The sequence below is a fragment of the Elephantulus edwardii genome, unplaced genomic scaffold (genome assembly GCF_000299155.1).
Source record: "Elephantulus edwardii isolate Elephantulus edwardi_28Jun2011 unplaced genomic scaffold, EleEdw1.0 scaffold00296, whole genome shotgun sequence".
Lineage (NCBI taxonomy): Eukaryota > Metazoa > Chordata > Mammalia > Macroscelidea > Macroscelididae > Elephantulus > Elephantulus edwardii.
In genome coordinates this window covers 405264-417661 of record NW_006400046.1, presented here as the reverse complement: position 1 = coordinate 417661, position 12398 = coordinate 405264, and the positions used below count along the sequence as shown (strand labels likewise).

The window sequence follows — 12398 nt, the reverse complement described above, 5'->3', positions numbered from 1 at the left end:
GTCAAATTGGATCTGACTGGTAGAGGAGGAGATTGCCCCTCCTTCTCTAGCAGAGCACCTGGTGGATTTGAACCTCCCCTCGTTCTCTAGAAGAGGAAGATACTTTTTCAGTTGATCTCTGTATCTTGATAGAAAAGTCCATGTGCCCCCTCACATCCGTGACATGGCTCCAGAACTGGAGTGGTGGTAGGCTGAGGTCTGAATCAAAACATCTCAGTGGTTGCGCTGTGGACCTTTGGGGTGCATTCTCTGGGGCGGGGCCCATCCTTCCATCGTGGGATGTTTAACAGCATCCCTGTCCTGCTCCCATTAGATGGCAGAATCATCCTTCTCTCTCTGGTTGTAACAGACATGAGAGGCCTCCGGCCATTGCCAGGTGTCCCCAGGTTGAAGACCAAATAATAGTGTTCATAATAATTAATAATAATGTCAGCTGACCCTTGGTAGCGTGAGCCAGACTTGTTCCAAGTGCCTAACAGACATGAACTTGTTCCTTCTCCCCACAACCTAATGAACTAGGGACAGTGACTGGACATGTTTGATAGAAGGAAACAGGCACAGAGAAGGAATGGAACTGCCTCCCTCAGTCAGTTCCAGAAAATGCTTCCAATTTGCTGCATTTTCTTTATCTCCCATTTCCCTTATCCCTGTGCAAACCTTCTTGCCCGACCCCGTAATTGAGGACCACCGAAAGAAAGGCACTTAGAGCAACTTACTTCACATGGTGAGGCAGAGAAATTGTTCTTCCGCTGGGGAGGTGATCCAAAACCAAGCAGGGAATGGAAGGAAGTGGCCCAGGGGACAGAGTCTGAAGCATTCCCGCTGGCCCGTAAGATGTACTTCTGTAGTCTCTCTTTTTGCTTTATGCCTCCCCTGTATGCAGTGAGGTCATTAATATAATTTCACTTTATACAGTCCTTTAAATTTCCTGGGCAAGGAATAAGGAAGACTGAAGAATTGCTGCATTTGAATTATGGCATCGGTGAAGAATATCCAATATACTGCAGACTGCCAGGGCTCTCTCGGAAGTACAGCCAGAGTGCTTCTGAAAAGTGGGGATGGCGAGACGTGGTCTTACCGACTTTAAACAAGTTACCGGGAAGAGCCAGTTCACGGAGGAAGCCTGGACGCTTGGAAAAATAGAGTCAGGGGGGAGCAGGAAGCCCCTCAACGAGTGGACTGACGCAGTGGCTGCAGCCATGAGCTCAAGGGGGTTTTATTGTTCTGTGTTCATAGGGCTGCTGGGAGTTGGAGGTGATTTAATGGCACCCACAACTGCCAACAGCAGTTCAGTGGGAAACTGAAGTTTTACTTAGCACAGTTGTTAACTGTGGCAGGTGAAGGCTGGATTTTGGCAACTCTCAAAGGAATGGAGAGGATGGTGGGGCACAGGGCAAGGTCCAGATCTGTTCACAGGGTCGCCGTGAGCCATAGTTGATTTGGTGACACCTAAGAGCAACAGCGGAAGGCACATTTGAGTTGGGAGAATGAAACTGTCTTCCATTGAAGCTCAGGTGGCTTCGTGGTAGGATCCTGTGCTGTAATCCCAGAGGTACACGGTTTGAATCTACCAGGGACTCCGCCTGAGAAGGATGAGCAGTCTCCTCTCGTGCAATTTACAGCCTCTGAAAACTCACCACAGGAGTCAGTTCTGACTCGACAACACACAACAACAAGTGTTTTCCAAATGTAGGGGCACACCAGCAGCACTTGGGGGGGCACTTACTGAAACAGATTTCCAGGATCACCAAGCACCTCCCACGTTCTAGGTGAGGTGCAGGTGGAGAATGTGTGTTGTTGACACAGTCCCAGGTGAGAAAGCTGGCCCCACTGCTTGGGGATCACACTTGCTGCATCCCTGCGCTAGATACTGTCGGACCTACTGGCGAGACTGTGGTGCCAGTCTTGATACATCGGACCCCTCCCAGGTTGCTTCTTGCCTGTCCAAGGTGACACCTCGGGCAGCTGCATGCTGGGCAGTGGGTGAGGTTTGTTGTTAGGGTCTCTTGAGTTTGTTCCAACTCACTGCGCAACTGCTGTCAGACCCACCAGCTGTTCTGCTGTGGTCAGGCCCATTGCTGCAGCCCGTGTCAGTCCATCTTCCTGAGTTTCCTTTTTCTTTCTTTCTTTTCTTATTTTTTTTTTATACCCTTCATATTTGCCAAGCATGATGTCCTTCTCCAGGGACCAAGCCCTTCTGATAAATGTGCCAAAATATGTGAGCTGATGTCTCATTGTCCTTGCCTTAAAGGAGTAATTCCGTCTGCATTTCTTCCAGGATAGATTTGTTGGTTCTTTTGGTGGTCCATGATACGTTCTGTATTCTTTGCGGACACCACAATTCAAATGCATCAATTCTTCTTCTTCCTTTTTTAAAATTTTATAATTTTGTGTGTGTACTTTCAAATCAGATCTGACTGGTACAGGAGGGAATTGTCCCTCCTTCTCCAGCAGAGCATCTAGTGGATTTGAACCTCGCACCTCTGGGATTGCAGTGCAGCTTCTTGCCACTAGGCCACCAGAGCTCACCAAGGCATCAATTCTCCAGTCTTCCTTAGTCATAGTCTCAACTTCCAGATGGATAAGAAGCAATTGAAATAATGTAGCTTGAGGCAGGTGCACCTTAGTCTTTAAAGTGATATCCTTGCTCTTTAGCACTTTAAAAGAGGCCGTTGGCAGCATGTCTGACTGTTGAAATATGTTGTTTGATTTTTTTAAGACTGGGTTGATTTAGGTTTATGACTCCTTAGTAATGCCTCGTGGTGTTCTTGAGATTGGATAGATACCACCATAAGCAAGACCCCTCTCCTAAGTCTTTGGGTACACAACACCTGTCTGTCTGCCTGAGAACTTCTTCCTCAAGCTGCTCAGATGAAGGTGATGAACCCTCACATCCCGTATGCCCAGGTCAAATTCCGGAATCCTGTCATTGAAAGGATCCCCCGACTCCGGAGGCAGAAGAAAATCTTCTCGAAGCAGCAAGGTGAGGGTGTGGACCAGGACGGGGGTCCTGGGCAACGGCTCGGAGAATGATGTGACAGGACCCCTGCCCCATCCCCCCCAGGGAAGGCATTCCAGCGCGCCAGACAGATGAACATTGATGTGGCCACGTGGGTGAGGCTGCTCCGGAGATTCATCCCCAATGCCACGGCCACGGGCACCTTCAGCCCTGGACCTTCACCAGGATCGGAGGCCCGGCCCACAGGGTAAGAAGGAGGGCCCCGGGGTCCCGGCTGCCCGTCATTACTTCCCAGGATATTGAATCCCAGACATTCCCCTTCTCTCTGCAGCAGTGACATCTCTGTAGAGAAACTGAACCTTGGAGCCACCTCAGACAGCTCTCCCCAGAAGAGCCCGCTGGAGCCTCCTTCCAGCCCATCAAGCCTGGTGAGTGTTACCCCCTCGTCTTGGGCACCAGCTGGGGCGGGATGGTCCAGCTTCAGGCCTTCTTCCCAACTCAAAGGCCAGAGACTGCTAGGAACTTCGCCAGGTCACACAGCATATCTCTGGCAGAACCTGGACCAAAAATAGGTGGCCCTGGGACTTGCATTGCCACCTCTGGGTGCCTCAGGACATAGCTGAATAAGTGTGTTTAAAGCTTATGTTGATGTGGTTCAAATCCACCAGATGCTCTGCTGGAGAAGGAGGGGCAATCTCCTCCTATACCAGTCAGGTCCGATTTAACGATTTAACGGTACACACACACACAACACAAACAAACAAACAAAAACTTCTCATGTTGATGACAAGCATCAAGGTAGTGGTGACCTCTGGGAGGGGCTATTGACAGGGGGGGGCCACTAGGGCGCCCCTGGGGTGCTGGACTGTTCTGTGTCTTGATTTAGGCTGAGATGGAAACATGTTTTCCGTAAAGGGCCAGATAGTCAATATTGCTGAGTCTGTGGGCCAGACGATCTTAGTACAACCATCGGCTCTGTTTTTGCACAGAAAGAGCCACAGACACACAACCAAACAAGGCTGATTGCGGTAAAACTGAAATGCCGGTTGCTGCCGATGGGTTCCGGCTGGTGCCAGCCTCCTGTGTGTCCCAGTCGAACTGTGCTCCGTAGAGCTGACAGTGGCTGGTTTTCCCTTGGAAGTCGATTTCCAGGCCTTTCTTCCAGGGCACCCTGAATAGACTCAGACCTCTGTCCTCTTGAACACATTGACTGTACTTTCCAGAAATTCCATTGCTTTGACAAACACTCGCCTTTGGATTACTTATAATTTTTGTATGTTCTTCCTTTGTGATTGTTTTCTAATGTTTAAACACTTATTTCTAAGTGTTTTCTAATGCTTTCTGCATTCTTAATGCAAAGGCCATTCAACACCCAGTGAGTGAATCTGGCCCTGGGACGGGGTTTGCTGGCCCCGCTCTAGGGGAGGGTTACGTATGTCGTACACGTAGAAGAGGTTTCATGGCATGTAAGAACTTGTTCCTTTCCACGGTTCACTAACTGTATCCAAATGCCTTTAAAAAGCTATTTTGATTCTTCTCAGCTATATACACATGGGGTATAAAAAATTAAGTTGTTGTGCGAGCCTTATTGGCACAGTGGCTTAATTGTTGACCTTCTAACCTCAATGCTGGCAGTTCAAACTCACCAGCCACTCCTCCAGAGAAAGATGTGACAGTCCGCTCTCAGAGACTGACAGGCCAGGGAAGCCAGTGGGGCACTTCTTCTCTGTCCTGTAAGATTGCTGGCAGGCAGAGTTGACCCGACAGCAGAGGGTCAGGACGGGGATTGGCTGTAATACCAATAAAGGAAGTCAGGAGGGAAATGGAAAAGAGACTTGGGAGGTCAAGTGTGCAGTGGAGAAAATGAAACAGGAAGGGAGTAGGGGGTGGTGCTTTAGCAAGGTGGTCAGCTGAACTCCCACAAAAGTGCCCTTGTGTGGAGGAGGCCTGAAGAGCATGGGGGTGGGGCTGCGCCACGCAGCTGTGCAAATGCCCTGAGGTAGAACCGTGCTCGGTGCATTTGGGACACAGGACGGGAACTGTGTGGCTTCAGGTGAAGTGGGGCCGGTATGAGGAGATAGGAGGGCAAAGAGGTGGCAAGCAGATCATACAGAGCTTTGGGGGCCACTCTGGTTTGGGGGCACCGCTGACTCTGCTTACTCTGATCTCTTCCCTCCTGCTCTGCAGAGTTCACAGATCCAAGAACTGCCCCCAACTCCTGAGATGCCTTCGGAGACCCAGGAGACCCCAGGCCCTGCCTTGTGCAGGTGATGCCCCTCCCCTACCCCTCCCCACCTCCCTCACCCACCTCCCTGTCCCCACCAGTGTCCTCTCTCCACAGCCCTCTGAGGAAGTCACCCCTGACCCTCGAGGATTTCAAGTTCCTGGCAGTGCTGGGCCGGGGTCACTTTGGGAAGGTGAGATGAGGGGTGAGGAGAGGCGGAGGTTGGGGGTCCAGACCCCAGGCTGTGCCCAGAGCCCACCCATGCCCTCCGTGCTTCCAGGTGCTGCTCTCCGAATTCCGGCCCAGTGGGGAGCTTTTTGCCATTAAGGCTTTGAAGAAAGGGGACATTGTGGCCCGAGACGAGGTGGAGAGGTAGGCGGCCCTGTCCCGGTCCTCTGGAAACCTTGGTTTTCTCTTCTGGAGGATGGAAACAACAGTGTCTCTAGTTGGAGATGCTGGGGAAACGACTCGATGGTTACCTGCCCTTACTAAGCTAGTATATCACATACTAGCAACTCTTACAGCCCATCAACCATGTACTTGACATTCAGTAACTAATTTTGCATCTAAAGGTCTCTGTAGAGGGCTTTCCCCTGTAAGTTCCTGGTAGAAGCACTGAAATGATCCCCAGTCCTCTTGATATCCTTTTCTTAATGAAGACTCCAGTACAGGCTTATGCAGAAAGGAATTTGTTGATCTGGATTGAAAAGATTCAGGGGTGCACTGCCTTCAGACATGGCTGTATGCAGGTGCCAGAGGGCCTGTCTCAGTTCTGCTTTCTGGTGTGTGGGCTTAGCTTGCAGTCAGTTCTCTTGTGGGAGCACAAATGTCCTCCAACCAGTAACTTCAGGTCCGTCCCACCAGCTCTGGTCATTCCTCCCCACTAGGATAGAGTTTCGTTAGCATGCACTGCCCATCCCTCCAACGGCCCTTGCCTGGGGTGGATGGGATACTCTGATTAGCCTGGGCCTTGTACTTCCTTTCTGGAAGATCCCAGAGATGTCCGGGGGGTGGTGGTGGGGTGCTGTTGTCAAGATCAGGGAGAGAATCCGTGTGTCCTGTTAAACAGACAAACTGCCAAGTATCAGAGATGTTAACCTACTTGCTCAAGACCACCCAGCAAAACAAAGTTAAAAACCAACATAGAACCAGGCCTGGCCAGCAGGAGGCCCTCTACAAAGATCTTTTGAGTAAGGGCCCCCACCCCGGGGTTGGATGTGGGGGCACCTATGGCCTCAAAACCCCACCCTCTCCCCCGCCAGCCTTATGTGTGAGAAGCGGATCTTGGCGGCCGTGACCAGGGCGGGGCACCCGTTCCTGGTGAACCTGTTTGGCTGTTTCCAGACGCCGGAGCACGTGTGCTTCGTGATGGAGTACTCGGCCGGCGGGGACCTGATGCTGCACATCCACAGTGACGTGTTCTCAGAGCCCCGCGCCATGTGAGCCCCGCCACCCCGTCTGCGCCCCTGAGGCATGGCTTGCCCCTCCAAGTCCTGCCCTATACCCCTCTGCTTGCCCCTGTGCCTGGCTCTTCCTCCCCCCCGCCCCCCAATATCCCTGATGCTTTGGAATGAGAAGCCTTGAGACACTCCCCTGCCCCTCTTCCTACCGTTCCATTTCCCTAGCTCTCTCGGCTCCTGGAGTTGAGGGCTGGGGGCTCTTTGAGGATGGGGGAGCCGGCGAGGGGGCGGGCTCTGCCCCTCATACCAGACTCTCTGTGCAGTTTCTATTCCGCCTGTGTGGTGCTGGGACTGCAGTTTCTCCATGAACACAAGATCGTTTACAGGTATATGTGTGCGTGTGCCTTCCCCATCTCTGACAACTGGGGACCCTCTGGCTTTGAGCAAGACCCAGCCACCGTCAGCCTTTCACATTGTCCAATCCCCTCCTCCCCCAGGGACCTGAAGTTGGACAATTTGCTCCTGGACACAGAGGGCTATGTCAAGATCGCAGACTTTGGCCTCTGCAAGGAGGGTGAGGGGCAGTGGAAAGTTGGGTGGGCAGGACCTGTCCTGTCCCTCAGGGCATGGACTCCAGGGACTGGTTGTTAGGGCTTCCCTCCAGGTTGGGCTTGTCCCCGCCTTGGCTGGGCTGCCTGTCTGGAATGCCCCCCCCCCCGCCACCGTCACCCCAAGGTGAGCTAGAGGCAACACCCCTACATAACCTTACTGAGTGATTCTGCTACCCCCAGGGATGGGCTATGGGGACCGGACCAGCACATTTTGTGGGACCCCCGAGTTCCTGGCGCCTGAGGTGCTGACAGACACATCGTACACTCGGGCCGTGGACTGGTGGGGGCTGGGCGTGCTGCTCTACGAGATGCTGGTTGGAGAGGTGAGGTCCCTGCCTCCCCAGCCCTGTGCACTCCTTGGGCCACACTGAGGTGGAATCCTTCTGTGTCTAGGGGGGGCAAGTGACTTCACTCTCTGGCATCAGGTTCGACTTCCGTAAAATGGGGGTACTTACCACCTCCGTGTCCACTGGCAGCATGTAAAGTGCAGAGGGCTCAGGTGGGGCCACAGGAGGTGGCCTGCTCACCTAGCCCCCCCTTTCCCCAGTCCCCGTTCCCAGGGGACGATGAGGAGGAGGTTTTCGACAGCATCGTCAACGATGAAGTTCGCTACCCCCGCTTCCTGTCTGCTGAAGCCATTGGCATCATGAGAAGGGTGAGGACCCTGTAGCGTGAGAGAAGCCCCTGGGGACCCGGGGAAGGAACCTGGGGCCCCGGAAGGGACAGTCTGACACACAGTGCTCTCCCCCAGCTGCTGCGACGGAATCCAGAGCGGAGGCTGGGGTCGAGTGAGAGGGATGCTGAGGATGTGAAAAAACAGCCCTTCTTCAGGGTGAGATGCCTCCTGGGGGCCCAGCCACTTCCCCCCGGCTCTGGTCATTGCCCCAAGGAATCTGGGCATGCTCCTAGGGCCCAGCCATCCCCCTAAGAACCTGTCACCCCTGCAAGAATCTGGTCACCTCTGGTACAGCCTAGCCATCTCCCAAGAACCTGGTTAACCCACCAGGGCCCAGCCATCCTTAGAAGATCCTGGTTGAATAGTCCCACTCAGTTGCCTGGCAGTGCTCCCTACAGGCCATCTTTCAAACATTGCACCTGGTTTTGACATCTCTACCCCTTTCTACGAGGTGGTGTTGGCCAGCCCCACCCCAGCTGACCCTTCTCCATTGCCCCAGTCTGGCCAAGCACTGCTGTGTGTGAGCTCAGGGTTCCCCTACTAGCCACTCCCCATATGAATTCCCTGAGCTTCCAACTCCTGTATTCTTATTTTCCCCTCTATTCTGTGACTCTTGCTGGACCCAAGACGAAGGGCTGGAAGGGCTGGCGGGTTGGCCCCTCCTGGGGTCTGGCCCCGCAGCCTGCTGACCCCTGCCTATGCCCCACAGACACTGGGCTGGGATGCCCTGCTGGCCCGGCGCCTGCCACCGCCCTTCGTGCCCACGCTCGCGGGCCGCACGGATGTCAGCAACTTCGACGAGGAGTTCACCGGGGAGGCGCCCACGCTGAGCCCACCCCGGGACGCTCGGCCCCTCACGGCCACGGAGCAGGCAGCCTTCCGGGACTTCGACTTTGTGGCGGGGGCTGCCAAGCCCTCCCCTCCGCTCCCCCACCGAGCTCTTTAGTAGTTTTTAAAAAGGCCTTTCGGATTCACCCCATTCGTGCAACTGCATCTCGTCTTGTGCATGTGGGTGTGGGTTGGTTAGTGCACAGAACAGGGGAGATTTGGGGACGAAGTTACTCAGCGGGTGGCAGGGCGTGGAGGAGGCTCTCTTGTCCCAGAGAGCGGGACAATTTTAGGGGCCACTAGAACAAACAGATTCATCCTAGAGAGGGTTAAACCAGGCTACTCCTTGGAGGCAAAGATTCTGGGGCTTCGTCTGACATACTTTGGACATGTTGCAAGGAGAGACAGGTCTTTGGAGAGGGACATCATGCTGGGTAGAGTAGAGTGACAGCGCAGGAGAGGAAGACCCTCTATGAGGTGGATTGATTCAGTGACTGGAGTAATCGGGATGGGTGTGTCAGAGGAAATTCGATTGGCACAGGATAGAGCAGGGTTTAGGGCTGTTGTATATAGGGTCGCTATGAGTCGCAAACGACTCGACGGCACATAACAACTACTAGAGTGCAGGGATCCTGGAAGGGCAGACAGCAGTAGCAAGGACCTGGGGGCTGTGCTGGGGGATTTTGCAGAGTCGGGGCTGGGGTAAGGCTTTATGGTAAAGGTCTGGGTCCTTGTTCGGGGAACTCAGGAATGGGATGAGCGGAATGGCAGAGAGTCCATGCTGGGAAGAACAGGGACAATCTGCTGGGGCTTCAGCTCGAGGTCCTAGGAGCCTGTGCCCCTGAGAAGCGGCGGTATGCGCAAGCGCATGCGCTGCTGGCTCTGCACCCGCCTCTTGAAGACCAAGTGTCTGCGCCCCCGTGTGGCTATTACCGGAACTACGTGCGCACCAGCGACGCTCTCTGCCGCCGCTGTGAGGCTGCAGTCAGTACTGCAGATCGCACAAGACAGCGTTGGGCTCGTCCTCAGAGTGGCTTTATTCATTGATGATTCTGTGCCACGTGCCTGGCCAGGAACTCGGGATGGACCTAGAAGTGGCCAAGGCCACTGTGCCGGGAGCTGCGCAGCGAGCTGATCTCCCATGTGCTCCTGGTCAAGCCCAGCCCCACTTGGCTCCCCTTAGTGCTGGCTCTCGGGGGCAGGAGGCGAAGCAGCTGGCGCAGCACGGCCTGGCGCAGCAGGATGTACACCCAGGGGTCCAGGATCTGGTTCCAGGAGGCGAGACGCACAGCCAGAAACAGCGGCCGCTGCAAAGAGCTGGGCCCCCAGCCCCCGATGGCTAGCACCACCAACACCTGCGGAGAAGCTGACATAAGGGGCGGGGAAGGATCTGGGAGGGGAGAAGCTGACATGAGGGGCGGGGAAGGAACTGGGAGGGGAAGGGGGAGTGAGGAAGGATGCGGGCTATTAGGAGAAGAGGGGTGTGGCTAGCAGGTTGGGTAGTGAAAGGGCTATGAGGAGCAGGTGTCTAGGTAAAAATAGGGGTGTATGTGAGGGAACCTGCGCAAAAGAGGTGAAAAAGGATGACCTCAGGGTTGTTATAAACTGGGTAAGAAAAAGAAGCCCCATGTTTTCCGAATGGAATCCCCAGAAGGGTAGGGCGGAAGGTGCATCTGGAAAGTGGGAAACCAATTATCTGGAAAAGGAGGCAATTGGGGAGAGCGCAAAGGCAGACTCGACAAGGTGTACAGAGCCAGGCCCAGCGGGGCGATCCCTGAAGGGGCGCTGGGTGCCACTAACGGACCCTAGGGAAGAATGGTAAGAGGGTTGGGAGGAAGGGCAGGCTCTCCCGGGAGGAGAGACCCACGTGTCCAGGAAGGTGGAGGCTGGGAAAGGGCCAGCTAATCGGGAGCAGGGTGGCTCGAGGGGCGCTCGCCCCTCACCAGCAGCGGGCTCCAGCAGATGCATGACACCATCATGATGCCCACGAGCTGGCCCACCATCTCCACGTCGTGAGCACGGGCTCTGCGCGTCGAGCCGCCACCCGGGGAGCTGGAGGAGGCGGCGGAGGCGAGGGACGAGGCCGATGAGGCTGACGCGGAGCGCGCTCCCCAGCGGCGTCGGCCACGCCGGCCATCCGGGCCTGAGGCGGGAGAACGCCGTCGAGAGCGGCGGCGGCGCCAGCGGGCGCGCAGCAGGGCCAGGCCGCTGAGCGTGTTGCACACGAGCGCGGCCAAGAGCGCGGCCAGGCCGAGACCCGCAAAGAGGCCGGCGAGCAGCGCCTGCCGCCAGCCGCCCGCCGGGCCCAGGCCGATGAAGCACCAGGTGCCGGGATACTGCAGCTCGTAGCTGCCCACGCGCGCCAGCGGCAGCAGCGCCACGGCCAAGGCCACGGCAGCCAGCACAGCAAGGGCAAGGCGCGCGCGGCCCGTGGAGACGCGAGCCGCGTGCAGCAGCGGCCGCGTGACCCCCACGCAGCGCTCCACGGCCATGCCGCAGCCCAGCAGCAGTGGGCACAGGCCGAAGAAGACCATGCAGCCTCCCAAGAAGTGGCAGGCGCCGCCGGTGGGTGCCCGCCCGGCCGTGTACAGGCGCAGCACCAGCGCGCCCGGGATTACGTGGCCCGCCAGGTCGGTGGCCAGCAGGCTGGCGACGAACAGCAGGAAGATGGCGGCTGAACGCCGACGCCGCAGGCGGCCCGCTGCCTGTGCCAGCAGTGCCAAGGCCAGCAAGTTGGACACAGCGCCCAGCGTCATGGAGAAGATGGGCAGCGCTGGGGACGCCCCGGGACGGCCTGAAGGCGGCGCCGCTGATGCATTGGGAGCCCCGGGCGCATCGCACGTGGTCGCCTGGCTGACAAGGCTCAGGTTGAAGGGCCCACAGGGGCCCATGTCAGGTGCCAGGGGGCTAGGGAGAGGAAAGGAGGGCAAGGTAACGCGGGAAAGGGGTGGGAACCCACAGAGTTCCGGCCAGTGTCAGGGCCGGCACCCATTTGGCTCTATGGCATTCTTGCGCTGACCCCCCTGCCCATGGGAATGCTCAGTGATCCTCATTGCCTACGCCCTTCTCCTCCTCTCCCCATCTCTTCTTTGCCCTCCACTATCCCCTTGCTCTGTCCACTCAGCTCCTGGTGCAGATGCCCCCCCCCACACACACACACACGTCTTTACCACAGACATAGCCTGGTCTCCTATCTCTGCCTAATGCCAAAGACCCATTTCTGACTCTAGGGACCCATTCAATTGATCACTCAACTCTCACCACTCCCATCTCTGATCTTCACTAATCATCTTCAGTTCCATCCTCAAAGCCTACATACAGCCTGTCACCATGGGCGCATCACCCCTACAGATTTGTCTCTCCCCCATGACAGTGTCTGCCCCCTCTGGCACACCTCTCCCCACCACAGCCCCATCTCAGTCTCCTTCATGACCCAGTGTCTGTCCCCTCAGCCACCTCTCCCCACCACAGCCCCATCTCAGCCGCCCCCATGACCCAGTGTCTGCCCCCTCTGGTACACCTATCCCGACCCCCATCTCTGTCTCTGACCAGATTCCTCTCCCCAAGGCCATGCCCCTGTTCCCCATGACCATGTGTGTCCCATCTGTGTCTCTGAGCAGATCCCTCTCCCCAAGACCATGCCTGTTCCCCATGATCGTGTCTGCCCCATCTGTGTCTCTGACCAGATCCCTCTCCCCAA

The 12398-nt window shown here is 56.1% G+C and overlaps 2 protein-coding genes across 2 annotated transcripts in view; one reads left to right on the top strand and one right to left on the bottom strand.

Annotated features, from left to right (window-relative positions):
• Positions 1-8816, top strand: part of PKN1 (protein kinase N1) — a 26310-nt gene extending 17494 nt beyond the window's left edge. Inside the window, exons 9-21 of the mRNA XM_006900812.1 lie at positions 2872-2983; positions 3065-3206; positions 3294-3387; positions 5147-5226; positions 5301-5376; positions 5464-5555; positions 6446-6622; positions 6907-6969; positions 7081-7157; positions 7375-7517; positions 7742-7849; positions 7946-8026; positions 8580-8816. Coding sequence (XP_006900874.1) covers positions 2872-2983; positions 3065-3206; positions 3294-3387; positions 5147-5226; positions 5301-5376; positions 5464-5555; positions 6446-6622; positions 6907-6969; positions 7081-7157; positions 7375-7517; positions 7742-7849; positions 7946-8026; positions 8580-8816 — 1482 coding nt within the window. The remainder of the gene's footprint in view (positions 1-2871; positions 2984-3064; positions 3207-3293; positions 3388-5146; positions 5227-5300; positions 5377-5463; positions 5556-6445; positions 6623-6906; positions 6970-7080; positions 7158-7374; positions 7518-7741; positions 7850-7945; positions 8027-8579) is intronic.
• A 970-nt stretch (positions 8817-9786) lies between these two features.
• On the bottom strand, positions 9787-11599 carry PTGER1 (prostaglandin E receptor 1 (subtype EP1), 42kDa). The gene is made up of 2 exons (XM_006900767.1): positions 10642-11599; positions 9787-10053 (listed from the first exon to the last, which is right to left on the bottom strand). Exons 1-2 carry the CDS (start codon positions 11587-11589, stop codon positions 9787-9789), a joined length of 1215 nt encoding a protein of 404 aa, XP_006900829.1. The 5' UTR covers positions 11590-11599.
• Between the last annotated feature and the right edge of the window lie 799 nt (positions 11600-12398).